Source organism: Schistocerca americana, chromosome 1 (assembly GCF_021461395.2).
Source record: "Schistocerca americana isolate TAMUIC-IGC-003095 chromosome 1, iqSchAmer2.1, whole genome shotgun sequence".
Taxonomy (NCBI): Eukaryota; Metazoa; Arthropoda; class Insecta; order Orthoptera; family Acrididae; genus Schistocerca; species Schistocerca americana.
The window spans coordinates 655086993-655106207 of NC_060119.1; the positions used below are offsets into that span (position 1 = coordinate 655086993).

At 43.9% G+C, this 19215-nt stretch overlaps 1 protein-coding gene across 1 annotated transcript in view; it reads left to right on the top strand.

Moving 5' to 3' along the window:
• LOC124608242 (ARF GTPase-activating protein GIT1) overlaps positions 1 to 19215 on the top strand; it is a 222306-nt gene that overhangs the window by 35580 nt on the left and 167511 nt on the right. The window contains exon 2 of the mRNA XM_047139971.1: positions 14635 to 14878. Within this exon, the coding sequence (XP_046995927.1) occupies positions 14635 to 14878 (244 nt within the window). The remainder of the gene's footprint in view (positions 1 to 14634; positions 14879 to 19215) is intronic.

Below are 19215 nucleotides of genomic sequence, written 5' to 3' on the forward strand. Positions count from 1 at the left end.
AAGCCAATGTCTCTTGACAGCTACTATCCAATTAGCATGACCAATGTACTTTGTAAACTGCTTGCAAGAATGGTCAGCTTCAGATTATGTTGGGTACTCGAATCTTGGGGTCTTTTGTCCCCATATCAGCGTGGCTTCTGGGCAAGACGATCTTCAGCTGACCATTTACTCAGTAAGGAATCATCCATCTGATAGGCATTGACTCACTGCTGGCATCTTGTCGCGGTCTTCTTTGACCTACAGAAGGCATACGTCATGGCATTTTAGTTACCCTCCATGACTGGGGTTTTCCCCCCAGGGGGCTCACCGCTCTTTGGTGAGTACGTGCTTGGCAACCACGGGGCCCCAGCCCTCGCAGCACTGCTTCACTTTCAGTGCTGCTTGTCTCCTCTTCTTCTGTCCTTTTCCCCTCTCTTGGGGAGATGTCTCGTGCCTCCATGGGCTCCTGAAGCTCATTTGCGTTGGTTTACTTGTAGGTATCTTCCCTCTGGCACTGCTGTTTCCCTATCTTGTTCTTTCCCTGTGTCGCTCATTCCCTACACCGCTCTTTTCCTGTGTCGCTCATTCCCTACACTGCTCTTTTCCTGTGTCGCTCATTCCCTACACTGCTCTTTTCCTGTGTCGCTCTTTCCCTGCACTGCTCTTTTCCTGTGTCGCTCTTTCCCTGCACTGCTCTTTCCCTGCACTGCTCTTTCCCTGCACTGCTCTTTCCCTGCACTGCTCTTTCCCTGCACTGCTCTTTCCCTGCACTGCTCTTTCCCTGCACTGCTCTTTCCCTGCACTGCTCTTTCCCTGCACTGCTCTTTCCCTGCACTGCTCTTTCCCTGCACTGCTCTTTCCCTGCACTGCTCTTTCCCTGCACTGCTCTTTCCCTGCACTGCTCTTTCCCTGCACTGCTCTTTCCCTGCACTGCTCTTTCCCTGCACTGCTCTTTCCCTGCACTGCTCTTTCCCTGCACTGCTCTTTCCCTGCACTGCTCTTTCCCTGCACTGCTCTTTCCCTGCACTGCTCTTTCCCTGCACTGCTCTTTCCCTGCACTGCTCTTTCCCTGCACTGCTCTTTCCCTGCACTGCTCTTTCCCTGCACTGCTCTTTCCCTGCACTGCTCTTTCCCTGCACTGCTCTTTTTCCCTGTCCTGCTCTCCTTTTCCTCTGCTGTGGCGTTTGGGGCCATCCTTCCTTCCTTCCTTTCTTTCTTATCTTTTCGTCTTCGCTCTGTGTGTGCCTGATGGCCACCCACGCGTTTGACGCATAGCAGGAGACTGGGTAACAGGTTATTCCCAGCCCCGGGTTGGCATGTAGGCCCGCTTGTACTCCCTGGTACCAGCCTGGCCCAGGGAGGGGTGATTGCCTGAGCTTTTACCTTCCTCCTCTACCGATTGGTCCCTCCGTCTGTCGTTTGGGAGGTGTGACCTAAGGTGTGGACAATCACCTTAGGTGGGGGGCTCCCCTTTGGAGGGCCCCTGCTGGAAGGAGCGCGCCATCAGTCACTGGCAATCATGGGGGACTTCTTCCCAGTGACTGATTTTCCCTCTCTTTCTCTGAGTGTTTCCCATAAACGAAAGTGGAATGAGGCTCCCACCTCCATGTCTCTTCCTGTTGCGCCTCAATATCTAGTAGTCTCACGTTTAGACAAAAACCAGACTTTTGCTTCTGTAAACCCCTTTGTTATACAGAAAGGCCTGGATGGCATTGCAGGCCCTGCGAAGTCATGGTCTCGTCTCCGCGATGGAACACTGCTTTTGGAAATTGATAGTGCACTCCAGGCCCAGAAACTAATCAAGGCCCAAACTCTCCATGAATATCCTATAAAAGTGGAGGCTCACAGGAAACTTAACTCGTCCCAAAGTGTTATCTACACTCGGCTGTTGGATGGCTTGACTAAGTACAAAATAACTAATTATCTATCGGATGAGGGCGTTACTGCTGTTCATAGAGTTATGAAGAAGGAAGCTGCCGATTTGGCTGACTTTCGATCGGTTAACGCTCTCTACCAAGATCAAGGCAGGCTATGAAGTCATCTCTGTGTACCCTTACATTCCCAATCTGTTGAGGTGTTAAAACTGCCACCAGTTCAATCATACAGCACATCATGAAAAAACATGACCAAATGTGTCACTTGTTGCAGGGATTCACATGAGGGGGCGCCTGTCCACCTCCTTCCACCCACTGCATTGTCATGGCGAACATGCTGCTTCTTCTCATTCTTGTCCCATCTATCTTGACGAGCGGGGTGTTCAGGAGATAAGGGTGAAGGAGAAGGTACCTTTTCCTGTTGTTCAGAAACTGTTGGTGAGCTGTAAACTGAATGTTCCTTCATCTGGAAGGTACAGCACCGTGTTAGCCCCTCCCTGTCCCCCAAAAAACATTGCTACGAAAACTTGTGACTTACAGTTCAGTTTGATGGTGTTATGTCACCTCGCCTTCAAGCTGACACTTCTCCCGCTTCCCGCTACCCATTCTTCGCACTCACCGGCGAAGACAGTTGCAACGCAACCAGTGAACCGTCAATTCGAAAAGGTTTATTCCCTGGAAGATTTCTTGTGTACCTAGAGTTCGCAGCCAGTGGCTCTTCTGCCAATCGCCAAAAGCCAAAACAATCATCCAAAGGCAAACAGTCTTCCCCCTCTCCGACTCGTCGGTCCTTTTCAACTGACTGACACCAGGGAAGCTCTGTTGATCCTGCAGAGTTGATGGACGAAGATCCTCCACCTGTGGATTCCAGTGGCCGTCGTCCCTTGACAGCTCGCTCTAATCGGCCGTTGAGGTGAGTTTCTTCTTCATTCTCCAGTGTTCCTAAATTTTATGGCTCTTTTACAATGGAATATCCGTGCCTTCGGTTTAACAGGCGGACCTGCAGCTGCAGCTGCTCCTGCGATCGCAATGTCCGCTCTTCGTCTGTCTCCAAGAAACCATGCTATGTCCTCAAGACCATTTTGCTCTTTCCCATTTTACTTTGCTCCGGATGGACCTTCCACTGAGGGCAGGGATTCCTGCTCATTGTGGGGTCATGCTGCTTCTATGAGGTGGTGATTGTTATTGTGCTATCCCCTTGCACACGCACCTGCAAGCAGTTGCTGCCGTGTTTTCCTTCTCGAATTTACCTTTACCCTCTGCACCATTTATATCCCTTTGTCTTCTGCTGTCACTAGGGCAGACCTGATGCAGCTTGTTGCTCAGCTTCCTCCACCCTTTCTGCTCCTCGGTGACACCAATGCCCACCATCCTCTTTGGGGCTCACCTGTCGCCTGCCCGAGAGGTTCTCTTTTGGCGGATCTTCTTAATCATCTTAATCTTGTGTGCCTTAACACTGGTGAAGTCATGTTTCTCTCTGATTCCACGCACACTTATTCCCACTTAGACCCCTCGATCTGCTCTGCCCATCTCACTCGACATCTCGAGTGGTGTGCTCTTTCCGATACTTACTCGAGTGACCACTTCCCTAGTGTGACTCGCCTGTACAGCCATACCCCACCACAGCAGCCCACTCATTGGAAATTCTCTCTTGCAGACTGGAGGCTATATTCCTCCTTGGCAGTCTTTGACAAACGGCTGTTTCCCAGCTGTGATCATCAGATCGAGCACCTCATGGACGTTATTCTCTCAGCTGCCGAATCCTCTATCTCTCATACTGCTTCTTCTCCCCATTGGGTCCCGGTCCCTTGGTGGACTGTGGAGTGTGGCAATACGATTGTGCCCGACGATGTGTGCTTCGCGTCTTTCACCATCATCCTATGTTAACGAACTGCGTCCGCTGCAAGCAACTATGTGCGCAGTGCCGCCGTACTATTAAGGAAAGCAATAAAGCTTGCTGGGTTTCCTTCATCAGCTCGTTCAATAGTTTTACTCCATCCTCTCTTGTTTGGGGTGGCCTGTGCCGGCTTTCTGGGACTACCGCCCACTCCCCGATTCCTGGTCTGACTGTGGCAGGAAACGTCATAGTCAACCCTGTAGATGTTGCCAACACTATGGGCCAGTACTTTGCAGAGGTTTCAAGCTCCACCCACTTCCATCCTGCCTTCCTTCCTCAGAAACAGGCAGATGAGGCTCGTGCAATCTCTTTTCTCTCTTTGAATCGCGAATGCTACAGTACTCGTTTTACTATGAGGGAGCTGGAACATGCTCTCTCCTCTTCCAGGTCTTCTACTCCTGGGTCCGATACAATCCACGTCCTCATGCTGCAGAATCTTCCTCTTGCAGGAAAACGCTTTCTCCTCGATACCTACAACCGTATTTGGACTGACGGTGTATTTCCGATGCTTTGGCTTGAAGCTATTATTGTTCCCCTACCTAAGCCTGGTAAAGATAAATCCCTTCCTTCCAGATATCATCCAATTCCCCTTACCAGCAGTGTTTGTAAGGTTATGGAACGCATGTTCAATGGTCGATTGGTGTGGTGGCTGGAGACACACCATCTTCTCATTAATGTTCAGTGTGGGTACCGAAAGCACCGCTTGGCGGTTGATCATCTCGTCACCCTGTCAACATTCATCATCAATAATTTTCTGCGGAAGTGACAAACAGTGGCTGTTTTCTTTGATTTGGAGAAAGTCTATGGTACCTGTTTTTGCGGACAGGCATTCTACGTACTAGGCACACATGGGCCCTTCGCGGTCATCTTCCCACTTTCATCCGAGAATTTTTAACTGATCGAGTTTTCCGGGTACGTGTGGTTTCCTCCCTATCCCACATCTTTTCACAGAACGGGGTGCCTCAGGGCTCCGTACTCAGTGTCGTCCTCTTCTCCGTAGCCATCAACCCCATTATGGACTGCCTTCCAGCTGGCATTTCCGGTTCTCTTTTCGTTGACGACTTTGCTATTTATTGCAGCTCCTGCAACACTGTCTTCAGCGTTGTCTGGACCGTCTATATTCGTGGAGTGTCACAAGCGGCTTCCGCTTTTCTGCTACCAAATCCATTGGCGCCAACTTCTGGCGGTACAAGGCGTTTCTTCCACTGTCCTTGTGACTGGGCCAAAATTCTCTCCCGTTCGTGGATGCAACGAAGTTCTTAGGGCTTATGTTCGATAGGAAACTCAGTTGGTCTCCCCATGTGTCCTATCTGGCTGCACGCTGCACCCGGTCTCTAAATGTCCTTCGTGTATTGAGTGGTACCTCTTGGGCAGCTGACCGGACTGTCCTCCTCCACCTCTATCGATCTCTTGTTTGCTCCAAGTTGGATTATGTCTGCATTGTCTACCCCTCTGCACGGCTGGCTATCTTCTGCTGTCTAAATACAATACACCATTTGGGGATCCGTCTCGCCGCTCGTGCCTTCCGTACTAACTCTGTTGAGAGTATCTACGCAGAAGACAGTGAACTACCACTGTCATAGCGGCATGACATCCTACTCAGTAGGTATGCATGTCTGCTTTCTTCCATGCCAGACCACCCAACCTTTGACCCTTTTTTTGATGACATTCTTGACCGCCAATATGAGATGTACGTTTCTTCTCTGCGGCCTCCTGGCATCCGCTTTTGTCACCTGCTTCAGCAGCTGCAGTTCACACTTCCTGCCACTTTCTGAATGGGGGAGAGCCCTTCACCACCTTGGCTTCAGACAAAGGTTTGTGTTCATTTTGACTTCAGCTCGTTCCCGAAGGATTCGACTCCCGAGCTGACCTATCGCTGCAACTTTCTTGAAATTCGCTCAAAACTTGCCAATAGCATATTTTTGTACACTGATGGTTCCAAGTCCGCCCACGGTGTTGGCTGTTCCTTTGTCGTTGGGGCTGATAAGTTTCAATTCCGGCTTCTTGACCAATGCACAATTTTTACACTAGAGCTTTTTGCCTTCTATCAGGCTGTTCACTACATTCGGAGGCACCAGCTCACTCGCTGTGTGATATGCTCTGACTCCCTCGTTGCCCTTCAGAGTCTGGATCATCCCGATCCAGTCCATCCCATCATTCAACGGATACAGGACTACTTCCATGTGTTCCCGGACGGGGGAGCCCAATTGATGTTCATGTGGGTTCCTGGCCCTATTGGTGTGCCTGGGAATGACGCTGCTGATGCTGCAGCCAAGGCCGCAGTCCATTTCGTTCAGTCCGCCTCTTACTCTGTTCCCTCGCAAGATATTTGTACTTTTCTCTATCGGTGTATCATGTCACTTTGGCATGACCATTGATGCTCCTTTCATGGGAATAAACTCAGAGAGTCAAACCTCTCCCAACAGCCTGGTCGACTTCCTCCCAGCCGTCTCACCATTAGGAAGTAATGTTAGCTCGGTTGTGAATAGGGCACTGCTGCTTTAGTCATTGCCACTTGTGAGTTGTGACCCTGCACCCAGCTGTCCTTTCTGTAGCCAGCCATTAACGGTCAGACATTTCCTGATCCTCTGCCCCTATTTTCGCCAGTTGTGTCTCAGGCTCGGGCTGCCACCTACATTACCAGACATTTTTAGTGGATGACGTGTGAGCTGTGGCTCACGTTTTAAGTTTTTTAAGAAGCAGTAATATGACAAGAGATTTGATTTCTACTTGGTGACTCCGGTGTCTTGTCGACGTCTTTTAGGTACTCTTCCGTAACATCTTGATGTTTTAGCTTTGTTTATTCTTCTTTTTTGTATTGGACCTCGCAACTGTTTTTTACTCTTGCGTACCCAGCATTCTGTAGTCCTATACTGGGCGCTTATGACCTTAAATGTTTTGCACCCTAAAACCCCACCAGAGAGAGAGAGAGAGAGAGAGACTGGGGCTTCTGTGGTCCCCTTCCGATTTTTATCCGCAAGTTCTTATCTTACCGGCTCTTCCAGGTTCAAGTTGGTACTTCTCTCAGTGCCCCTTGGATTCAGGAGAATGGTATCCCACAGGATTCTGTGCTAAGTGTCACACTCTTCCTCATTGCCATCAATGGGCTTGTGACCTCTGTTGGGTCCCTGGCTGCCCTGGCCTCGTACATCGACAATTTTTGCATCTGGTACATCTGCCACTCAGTAGCATCTGCTGAGCAAAAGCTCCAAGACGCCATCCGATGAGGATTTATGTGGGCCACCACCCAGGGCTTCCAGTTTTGTCCCTCTTAAAACGCAGGTTACGCAATTTTGTCGTCTACCTACAGTACAGAACTTTATTTCGGCGACCTGCTCCTCGATGTTGTAGCACAGTCTCATTTCTTGGGCCTTATTTTTGATAATAAGCTGACATGGCTGCCCCACATTCGCCACTTAAAGTCTACATGTATGCGGAAGCTTTGATTTGATTTTAACGGGGAGGCTAAAATAGCATAAGCCCCCCCCCCCCCCCTCTCCCCCCACTGCCCACACTGAAACTAAGTTTATTGTGCGGTATTGCTCCCTGTATATCCAGTAAAGCCAACCAATGCCCTTAAATAGTGCACGAAGTCCCTCTACCAGTTTTTTGTTAGACACAATCTCTTCAGGTGTAGTTGTCCCGAAGATTCTGTATCTTTTACTCTCCAATGCCATGGATTCGCAGATTAGGTGTGATGCAGTTCTTGACCCTCATCACAGATTCTACATTTAGGGTCCTCTTCCATTATACCCATTGTGTGTAGGTGTCTTTTGAAATTCCCGTGGCCGGTCATCAGTCCAGTCATGAGTTTGATCTCTTTCCTGTTCAATCCCAGGATTACAGAGCTTCTTTTAAAACATGGCTTGGGCATCATTACCTCGCCATGTTTTTGTTTATGGACCTTGGTCCAATGTCCTACGTGCTGTTTCCTAAGCCAGTTCTGTAGTTCTAATTTGATCATAGCCTTGGTGGTTGTCAGGGCAGGTTCCAGTCCAATAAATGGAGTTGTTGTCCCCATCGTTGCCAATCTGTCGGCTTGTTCATTGCCACAGATCCCTTAGTGGCCATGGACCCACACTAGGTTTACCCTATTGCTTCCCCCTAGCTCTGCCAGCGTCCTGTGGCATTCTACAACAATCTTAGATCTTGTTGCAGGAGCTGCCAATCATTTCAGGGCTGCCTGGCTGTCTGAATAGATGTAGATGCTATGATCCTTATAACACCTACACATATTCTTCTCCACACATGCCCTGATTGCAGTAATTTCAGCTTGGAATACAAAGACCAGTTTTCCTAGCGAGATGATGCCCTCCAGTCTTGGCTGAACCCGGTACACCCCTGCCCCAACACCTTGGTCTATTTTTGACTCATCAGTGAACCAAACAATGTCCCCCGTACGGTGTCTTAACTGTTTTATCCCACTGCTCCCTACTTCCAATTATTATGTTTTAAGGCTTGTCGAAGCAATTGGGAATTATTATACAGTCAGCAGGCATTTCCCCAGCCATTCCTATATTTACCTCACTCACTATGTTAGTGTATGATTCTGGATATCTGTATGAGACCCAATTTTTACCAGTTTTAAGTATGTATGCCCCAGCTGCTGCCTCCATCTTGACCCAAAGGTGTAGAGGAGGCATGTTCAGCATGGCTTCCATTCGAGCAGTTGGTGTGCTGCTAATTCCACCTGTTATGGCTAAGCAGGCCAATCTCTGCACCATAGCAAGCTCCTTAGCTGCAACCAGCTGTTCTACATTCTTCCACCACACTACGGCCCTGTAGGAAATCCTAGGTCTAACCACTGTGGTGTATATCCAGTGTATACCCCTGGGGCTTAGGCCCCAGTTTTTGGCACAAGCCCTTCCAGTACTCAAGTACTTTTTGTTAATGTGAGGGTTCCATGTTAGCTTCTCATTTAAGGTTACCCCTAGATGTTTCACTATTCCCTTCAAAGGTAGAGTTTCATCAAAGAGCTTTAGATTCCAACTTGAATCTTAGGATTAACCCTCAGATCCTGTTTAATGCACCAATTTTGCATGATGTCCAAACTTCCTTGTGCCATATTTCTAACTGTCAGTAAATTTGCCAAGTATTACTATGAGAAGGTCATCTTCGTATCCTTGGCAGAAGCATTGTCTGGCATTTAATTCCTCAATGAGTTTGTTCACCACTAGATTCCACAATAGAGGGGACAAAACTACTACTTGTGGGCAGCCTCTAGTGGTGTTAATTACCATCTTTTCATTCATCATGGTAGGCTCTACTTTCCTTCCACTAAGCATGGCCCTGATCCAACTGCATATAGTGGTCCCCAGGTCATGCACCTCTGCTGCCCTTACCATGGTATCGATATTGTTACTGAAGGCCTCCTCAATATCCAGGAAGATGCAGAGGGCTATTTCGTGGAAGTGAAGTGCTTTCTCCACCTTCGCAACGAGTTGGTGGAGAGCTGACTCGCATGATTTATCTGGTTGATATGCATGTTGGTTTGAATGTAGAGGGGCCCTACTTAGCCTCCTCTCCCCAACATATACATTAACCAGTTTTTCCAATGTTTTGAGAATGGAGGAGGACAAACTGGTTGGTCTCATATCCTTAGCCTTGGTATGATCAGTTCTCCCTGGCTTTGGAATGAAGACAATCGTCCCTGCCCTCCAAGCATTGTGAATGATGCCTACTCCTAGGCTAACCCTGAATAGCCTACATAGGACTCTTATGAGCTTCTCTCCTACATGTTGCAGGAGAGCTGGAAAAATTCCATCTGGGCTGGGTGACTTGAATGGTTGGAATGTTCCCACCACCCGTTGGATTTTATTAAAGTTCACAATCTCCTTGGCCGATTCCCAGTCGTCTCTTTGAGTGCCTGAGAACCATTGTCTCTCTGGGATCACTTTGTAGACTGTGTTGTCCGGCAGAGAATATTGAGGAAGGTGAGTTTTGAGGAGCAGTTCCAGCATCTCATGTGCTGTCTTTGCATATTCTCCATCCTCCTTCCTCAACATACCTCCTGAATTGATTGGTACTCTAGTGAGAATCTTGTGAAGTCTGGCTTGCGCAATCGTGCTCTCCACTTCCTCACAGATTGCCTTCCAGGACGCCTTCTTTGCTTGTCTGATTGCAAGATTGTAGTTGACAAGGGCCTCACACTATTTAGCCCATTGTCCTTTACGTCTCGCAATATTAAATAGTCTCCATACCTGTTTTCTTCGCATTTCTAAGTTGTTATTCCACCAAGGCACATCCCTATTTGTGCACTTCTTGGTGATTATGCAGTTGTCCTGATAGTCTACTGAATTCCTCATCAAGTATTTAATTTTCAATAAGCCTAAATCAAGGTCCGACTTTCGAGCCTATGCTGAAGGCGTAGAAAGCAATTAACATATGTGATAATGTTTCCCAAGCAGCCGAAGCATGGGATAAAGTGGAGAGCGCTACCATAATAAAGAGCTGGAGAAAATTGTGCCCACCCATTGATGCTAAGTTGGATCCAGTTGTGAGCGACAGTGATGAGCCAGTCAATTAAGAATTATCAATTACTTTGTACGCTGACATGTTCCACAACCTTCCAGGAGGAAAAGAAATTGATGAAGTTGTTACTAAGTGGCTGAATGACGAAAACTGTGATATGGACCAAACTTTAACCAATGAAGAAATAATCAAAAGCGTGCAAGAAAGTAATGATGAAAGTGATGATGAAGAAGAAGACACAGGAGGAGACAGCATAAAGATGTCTCACACTGCTGGTGCTGAAGCTGCCGAGGTTTCCTGGAATACATTATATGACAACCAGAAACATGCAGTACCAATGTAATGCTAATTAACGAACTCCTCCCAAACAGGCCATGAAGGCCCAGCAGTACCAACCGGCCACTGTGTCATCCTCAGCCCATAACCGTCACTGGATGCGGATATAGAGGGGCATGTGATCAGCACACCGTTCTCCTGGCTGTATGTCAGTTTGCGACCCCGGAGCTGCTGCTTCTACTTTTCAACCAAGTAGCTCCTCAATTTGCCTCATTAGGGCTGAGCGCACCCCGCTTGCCAACAGCGCTCGGCAGACCGACAGTGCTCAACTTCAGTGACCTGTCGACGACTGTATAATTATGTACAGTATACTGTACACTCAATGACTAAGTTTTCTTTGAAAATTAAGGAATTTTTGGATTTAATAAAGTACATCCTCTATGTTTTAAATTTCATGTTTCTGCTTAAAGTGTAGCATAATGTGTTTCCTTTTAGAAGACATTATTCCAAACTGTAAAGAAAGCTAAAATTTCAAATACAGTATATAAAGCTTTGGTTAACTAAGCATTGCAATGCATGATAATTCATTGTGCATGTGTTTTTGGATGTGTGCTGGATTACTGAGAGGCCGAATTACAAGGGCGAGAGTCTAGTGTACTTGAGCAGCCAATATTAGACATTCATCTCGTGGACTGAAAAAGTGAATTATCAGTGAATAAAGCTAAAGAGTATAGTACAGTGCACTTTACATAGGTATGTGCCACGCAAGGTTATGAGTAACTATGTTAGAAAATTATTTCACTGTGTAGAGATCTCTTCATTGCAGGTAAACAGAGCCAAAACATTGTTCTGAAACAAAATTACTGTTAGGTGAGCAATGTGAAAAATATTCAATGAATTTGAAAGTAAAATGTATATTGGACTGACAAAAACCCCATAAGGCAGTTGGTGGCTCAGTCATCTGTTCGGTTGTCTATAGGTATACCCAATTTAAAGTCTCCCATTTTATTTTCCTGCCTGTATGCTAACGATAATTGCAGGAACTACTGCAGGGATTCTGATATGATTATCACTAATAAACTGTTTCACAATTAGCAGTTGTGTGTGTTAATTTGTTACTGTGAAGCCAGGGCGGCTTGCTAATTCATTAGTATACTTAGAATGAGAAAAAGAGAGAGGAGAGAGGGGGTGAAATAATGAATTCTATTTTCCAAAATTATTTTACCAAAGATGATGGCTATCCTTTCAATTATTGTGCAGATGAGGAAGTGACACAGTATTATGAAAAGGAAAGTTGCTACTCTTCATATAGCAGAGATGCTGAGTCGCAGATAGGCACAATAAAAGGACTGTCACAAATAAGCTTTAGGCCAGCGAGGCCTTCGCCAAAAATACACACACACACACACACACACACACACACACACACACACACACACACACACACACACAAAACAAACGTGTGTGTGAGTTGGTTTGCATAAGTGTGTGCGACGAGTGTCTGTCATTTATTTTGACGAAGGCCTTGGTGGCTGAAAGCTTATCTGTGACAGTATTTTTGTTTTGTGTATCTGCGACTCAGCATCTCCTCTATATGGTGAATAGCAACTTTCCTTTTCATCATATTGTTACATTCCACCCTGGATTTTCCACTGTTTAAGGAAATGACACAATAGATAAAATTGCCCGGTAAGCTAAAAACTGGTTCAGAGTGAACAAATATTAGTAGAACAAAGAGAGTTGGTTCGTTTTTCAACTTCATATAGAGGTAAAAGATTAAGGAACTGAAAATTAACTAAAATCAATCACACTTGACCTGATAGGATACCTTTTGATTACATGTAGATTATGTGCAGGAACTTGCTCCCCTTTTAGCGGCAGGTGGTGTGAAGTCACTGGATTAGCAAAAGTGTTCCAAGTGACTGGGAGAAGATTCATATTGTTATCATATTTAAGAACTTATGTGGTGAATGTTGCATGAGGAACATTGATATTCATGAAAAGTCTTATTGTTTAATACAAGAAGTGCACACACTAGAAAGTATGTAGCAGCATCTTTTTATTTCCTCCTTTGAGTATTTAGTTAAATGACCGTGAAAGTAAAACAGTAATTTGTTAATGGATCAGGAAATGGTAATGATATTGGTATGCAACGTAAGTTGTATCCTCAGCTGTACATCGTAGGATGGGCTGTGGGATATAAATCCAATTGATGATCCTCTTTTTACACCAGACATAGATAAGATAAATACCTATCACAGTTTGTAACTTATTGCTGCTGTTTGTGTGGCAAAAACACTTTGGCAAGTTCAGTCAGGTGTACAGAAATTGTGTTAGTCACACCTGCTGTAGCATCTGATTGTTCTGTTCCATTTAGGATAATCTACTTCTTGCTAAAGGCACCTCTCAAGATTTCTTAATTGGCCAATGTTTTTTTTGAGGTCTCTTCGGTGGTAAGGAGAAATTTTCTTGCAGTTTGCATTCTGCACATGGAAATTCCTGGCACCTGTAAGCACTATCTATTCTATAGAAACGTTCATATTTGTGAATAGGTAGCTTAAAAAATGTTATGAGTCTGATGTAATGTGAAGTACAGAAAGGTTTTTGTGTGCCCATTAACCCTCAGGTGGGTGCGCCTGTGTATAAAGCGTGCCAAACGCAAATAAAATTGTTTTGTACCAATCCATTATTGTTTCACAATTGTGAGCCTATACCTATTCCCTCATTATTGCTTCTGCTAAGAGTGGTAAACTGTGTTGTCATACATCAGAGTGAGCAACAATAGTGTAAAATAAACAGTGAGCTAGGTCAGAAAAAGATTACGATCCATGCAGGAAAATGACCCACATTACGAGCTAGCAGCGCAATCCCACAATGAGGCAATTTTCTGCAAGATAACGAGCAATCGAATAAGCAGTTGGCTGGGATCTGATGTAACTGTGCTTTTTAATGCTGTGTGTGTGTCATTTCTATTTCATTATTCCTTAATTAGACAGTTCTTTAGTGCGTATTATGTAAGTTTCTTTCATCATTGTCTTTAATTAAACTATGATTTTTCTCTTACATGTTTATCTTTGTAACATAAAAACAGCTATTCTTTACATATGTACAAAGTATGTCCCGCACCCACTATTGTTATGGAAATTAGTTTACCCGCTTGAGGGGGGGGGGGGGGGGGGTTATTTCTGTCCCTACCCACCTTCGTTTGTGGAAATGAAAAATTACAACAGTTAGGAAATAGGCACCCTCATGAAAGCATAGAATGCTTTTCAAACATGAAATATTTAAATGTTTTATGGTGAGTTAAAACTTTCTGCCAGATAGGGACTCTGCTTTTCTCAGGAAGTGCTGTTGCAATTGTGCTATTTAGAGCATTCTTCACAGACCAATGCAAACTATGAACTTGTCATTAAATTCGATTCATACCTTCCGAGACTAGAGAGTTTTATCATAATGCTGCAGGACTAGCATCCCTGGGAGAAAGGGTACGATCGAGAGTTCGAGTCAACCTGAGTCTCATGGTTGTTACTCTACACCACATGCTCTCTACCCAGCCCCATAGCATTAAGGCAGATGACCTGTGGACCTCGGAATGTGTGGTTAGGAACAAATGATAAATTGGAGTTTTAAATTAGTTCTTGAGATATGTGTTACAGAAATGTTGCTAGTTTGTAGAGCCATTCAGTTATGATGTTAGTTGGACAGGAAGGCCCACTGTGTGTTTTAAATTGTTGTTATTGCTGTTTGCTAATGTGGTAGTGCAATATAAATATTTGTTACAATCAAATGTAATGTGGCTTGTTGGCTGATGGGATAAGTGTCAGTACATGACTCCAAAGACCTGGGACCTCAGTCCTCTATCAGTCCTAGGATATTTGTTTAGTTACTTATCACTTCTTTTACATATCACACGGATTTGTTAATGTGTGAAAATCTAGTCGCGCAAGTCTCCAATATACACATTAAACTATGCATCCCTCTTATAACTGTCTGGTAATTTACTTCAAATGGCCATGTTTTATTTTTGCAAAGATTGAGATGTATATATAGTGAAATAATTAATTTAATCAGTGATGCCTTGCAGCTGTTTTATAAACTGGTTATTTTACTTCTATTGATGGTAACCTGTTATTACAGACCCTGCTTGGGCATCGGTGAATAGATGTGTTGTCCTCTGCGATGACTGTTGCTCTGTACATCGGAGTCTGGGGCGACATGTATCACAAATAAAGTCCCTTCGGCGCAGTGTGTGGAGTGCTTCACAGCTTCTGTTATTGCAGTCACTGAACAGCCACGCTGTTAACAGTGTATGGGAGCATGCACTGCTGGAACCTGGGCGACTGGCTAGTCACCGCAAACCGCATCCAAGAGACCCATTGCAGTGAGTTCTGTAGTGATAGTCAGGTGCATGTTGAAGCTTTCTGTGCCACTGTTTGATTTTTCAGTTTGTATTTGTGTGTTTCTGACTTTTTTTTTTCTCCCAAATAATGGAAAGTCCAGTTTTGAATATCAACAATATTACGAAAAAGATAAAGTACTATTCAGCTTAAAGATGATATATTGAGTTGCCAACAGGCACAGCAGAGAGACGGTTACACATTTAGCTTTCAACCAAAGCCTTCTTTGGAAAGAAACACACACACACACACACACACACACACACACACACACACACACACACATTCTTGCTTGTGTGTATTTGTGTCTCTTTCCTTTCTGAAGAAGGCTTTGGCAGAAAGCTTAATGTGTAACAGTCCTTTCATTGTGCCAGTCTGCATCTCAGCATGGCATCTTTATGGTGAGTAGCAATCTGTTAATTTATTCTTCCTTTTTTCCTGATACAGTGTGATCACTGAGGTGTGACCACTTAACCTAGCTAATTCTTTGCCATGTCAAGATTGTTGTAATTGGATGGTAACTGTAATGATGATTTATGGCTAACCATGTTGTGTGCACTGTGATCTTAAATGCTGAGTATGTAGGGAAGGGTATGAACCTATTGAGGAACCAAAGTGACATCAATGACTTTTGGAGTCACTGTGGGTGATGGAAGTCCACACTTTGTTCTTCCAGCCATTAAGACACAAAAGAGTACAATGAAGTACATTTTTATCTTAAAAGACAAGGTTCCGTTGCCATTTGAGGAAGCAATGCAGTATTGGTGCATCCCCCCATTTCTTTAGGAGAAAGAGAGGTCCAGAGTCCGAGCTTGTAAACGTTTTCACAATATGTAACCATCACCACTGTCTTGTGCTGGAGGGAGCTTTCGCAAAGAATCTATCGTGTCAAGCAATTAATTTTGAACTAGAACATGCCCTTTTACAAATGGAGTAAAAATTATGACTGATAAAACTTGTGGACCTTCTCCGTGCAACTAACATGTTGACTGCACTGATGAACCTGGTGGGTAGTATAATGGATGTGTGTGTGTGTGTGTGTGTGTGTGTGTGTGTGTGTGTGTAGCATTCTAATCAGGAATAGCTCATTAAAGTGACTGTTATTGTGTTGTATGGTCAGTTACTGCACATTGCTTTACCTATTGACATGCACAAGTTGCTAGTATCTGTTAACCTTCTCTGCTATCCACAATTGTACCAAGAGAATCCATATGTTGATGTTGTTGACAACTGTAATGTTTGTACCTTACTTAGACATTAATCTTGATACACTTCACTATGACAGCTGTCGAAAACAAGCTGTAACTTAAAAGGACTGAAGCATGAGCCCTGCCAGCATTCACTACGAACCCTTCACAATAATAGATAAATTGTTTTTCATCAGATTTAAATGCCCACTACCTTTTGAATTACTCAGTCACAAAGCACTACTAGTTTACATGAAGATTCTCTGACCATAATGCACAGTTAATAATTGGATTGAAGTCATAAATTCGGTGACTGCCAGTTTTATACATGAAATATGAATATATATGTGTGTGTGTGTGTGTGTGTGTGTGTGTGTGAGAGAGAGAGAGAGAGAGAGAGAGAGAGAGAGAGAGAGAGAGAGAGATTGAGAGCAAACATAATGTTTCGGGCATTAGTGCAATATACGAGGGTAATCCCAAAAGTAAGGTCTCCTATTTTTTTATAAGTACACAGACCTGTTTATTTCTGTAATGGTTTAAATCAGTTTACAGCTTGAACATTTAGCTATTTTTCGACATAATCACCATTTCTGTCGATGCATATTTGTGGATGCTGTGGCAGTTTTTGTATGCCCATGTCATACCAGCTCCCCGCCATGCTGTTTTAGAAAGTTATGAACCTCTTCTTTCACCTCGTCGTCGGAGCTGAATTGCTTTCTGGCCAATTGTTCTTTTAACCTAGGGAACAGGTGATAGTCACTGGGTGCCAGGTCAGGACTATAGGGTGGGTGGGTGATTATGTTCCACTGAAACTGTTGCAGGAGAGCAACAGTTTGCCGGATGTGTGGGTGAGTGTTGTCATGGAGAAATGGTACGCCCTTGCTCACCATTCCTCTTCTCCAGGTATGGACTGCCCGTTTGAGTTTTTTTAGACACTCACAACACCTGTTGGCGGTAATTGTGGTCCCAGCTATTCAGCTCTTACGAGGTGAAAGAAGAGGTTCATAACTTTCTAAACAGCATGACGGTGAGCTGGTATGACATGGGCATACAAAAACTGCCACAGCGTCTACAAAAATGCATTGACAGGAATGGTGATGATGTCAAAAAATAGCTAAATGTTCAAGATGTAAACTGATGTAAACCATTGTAGAATTAAACAGGTCTATGTACTTATAAAAAAAATAGGAGACCTTACTTTTGGGGTTACCTTCGTAATTACTACAGTATTTATAACTACAAAAATCACCAGATAAATTTACAGTTTTCTTGTTTAAACTTAGCTCCATTCCTTGGAAGAATAACAGCTATTCTATACTATGAGGTTACAGAGCAGCCTTCCACATAACAAAAATGCAGGTTAAATACACTCTTATTTTCTAATTTGTTATAATAAATTAACCTTATATCCTGCTGTGTCTGGACAATTTGATTTATCGTGTGGGAAATTGTCTTTGTGCTAAGTGCTGCCGTACTGCTTGAAGTAGAATTTTTAAAATTGTGTTTCAGTTATTTGCAAGATAATCAAAATTTCCAAAAGTGAAAAGAAGCAGTTGCTTGTATTTTTAATTAATTAGGAATGTGAATCTCTCTGTTGGGCATTATATGTTGTTGATAGCTTTCTTCAGCGGTGTTAGTGGTGTTATGTTGTTAGTTAAATTTTCCAATAAACTTATGCCCTACTGGATAACTGACTCAAAGAAATTTTAACATTGTTGCTTACATGCTTCTGCTGAGCAGCAGGCATGCACAAAAATGTGACACCCAACGGAACTGCAAAATGCGAATTGAGTTCATATGTGACTTTCACCTACCAGCCCTGTCTTATTATTCTACCTTTTCTTAAAAGACAATAATCTTTGGTACAAAAATACCAGAAAATAACAGCAAAAAAAAAGCTTCCATTACATAAGTACACATTTCTAGCTACTGCTCAGAGACTCTAAAGTCCAAAAGACTATCAGTATGGACTGCTTAAAAACTTAGTAAGAGTGTTTTTGATTTACAACAAGAACAGGATAGTAATTTTAGTGGCTTATCATATCGAAAATTTCCTCCAGAATAGGGGAGAATGCTTGCGGCTTCTATGGTATTTTGATAATGCTTACCCCACTCATGATTGGTGCCAAAAGTGAACACATCAAGAAATTGAGCTGTTCAGGGCTGGGTGCTGATCTGATCAAATCTAGGCTTTAACAAGCCGAGAGCTTATGAGTACTAAATCTCTCTAAAACTGTAAACTCATGGCAGCCGCAGTGCTCACCATGAAGTTTGATGGTGCAACACTGTGTGTTACAGGTTGTCAGGATCTGGACTTAACTCTAGGATTGCAGAGACGATGCAATGCTGTTGGAAAAACTTCAAAATATGCTACATAAGAAACTATAGGGTGCCTGTTGAAGCAAACAAAAGGTCTTAGCGATCAGTCTCAAAGACACCTGTCACACGATTGTTGTTTTGGACCTGTCCACATACTGGCAGGTTCTGTACTGCTGAACGTTCATTACCCTAGCTACTTGTGGAATGAAGATAAAATGTTAGAGCTCTTTTCCTTCAACTCATCGCGGGATATAAAGTACTTAAAAAAATTGTGACACCCACAAGACTTTCGTGTAAAGGTATATTTTGTCTAATGGATGACACATGTGGAAATTTATTGTTCCTTTTTGTAATGTCTATTTTCGCCTGTTACACAACAACAATATCTAAGACATCTAATATAGATTGTCTTCATTTTGTGCAACAATCTGATGCAGAATATAAAGAAATAAAGTTGCCAATAATATCAGCGGTGAACATCATACCAGGCTAAGTATTTTAACTAAATAATGCTACCAAAAAGCATGGTGGTGTCACATTTTTATTTTGTCTTTCTTGTGTGATGTTTCCTTATAATGCATGGACTTCTTTAAAGGCTTGGGGAATTACTGAAGCAGGGTACGTAATAGAGGGAGAGTTACCACCTACTTCATCATGGAAGATGTGTTTGATGTAGTTTTAGGGTTTTTTTTTTTTTATTTGGGTGCGTGGCAGGAACAGAAGATGCAAATGGTAAAGGTATTGAACCACCTGCTGAAGTCATGAGAGCTGTGGTGTAGAGCAGGATTAGTGACTGAAATAAAGAGTTTGTTGCT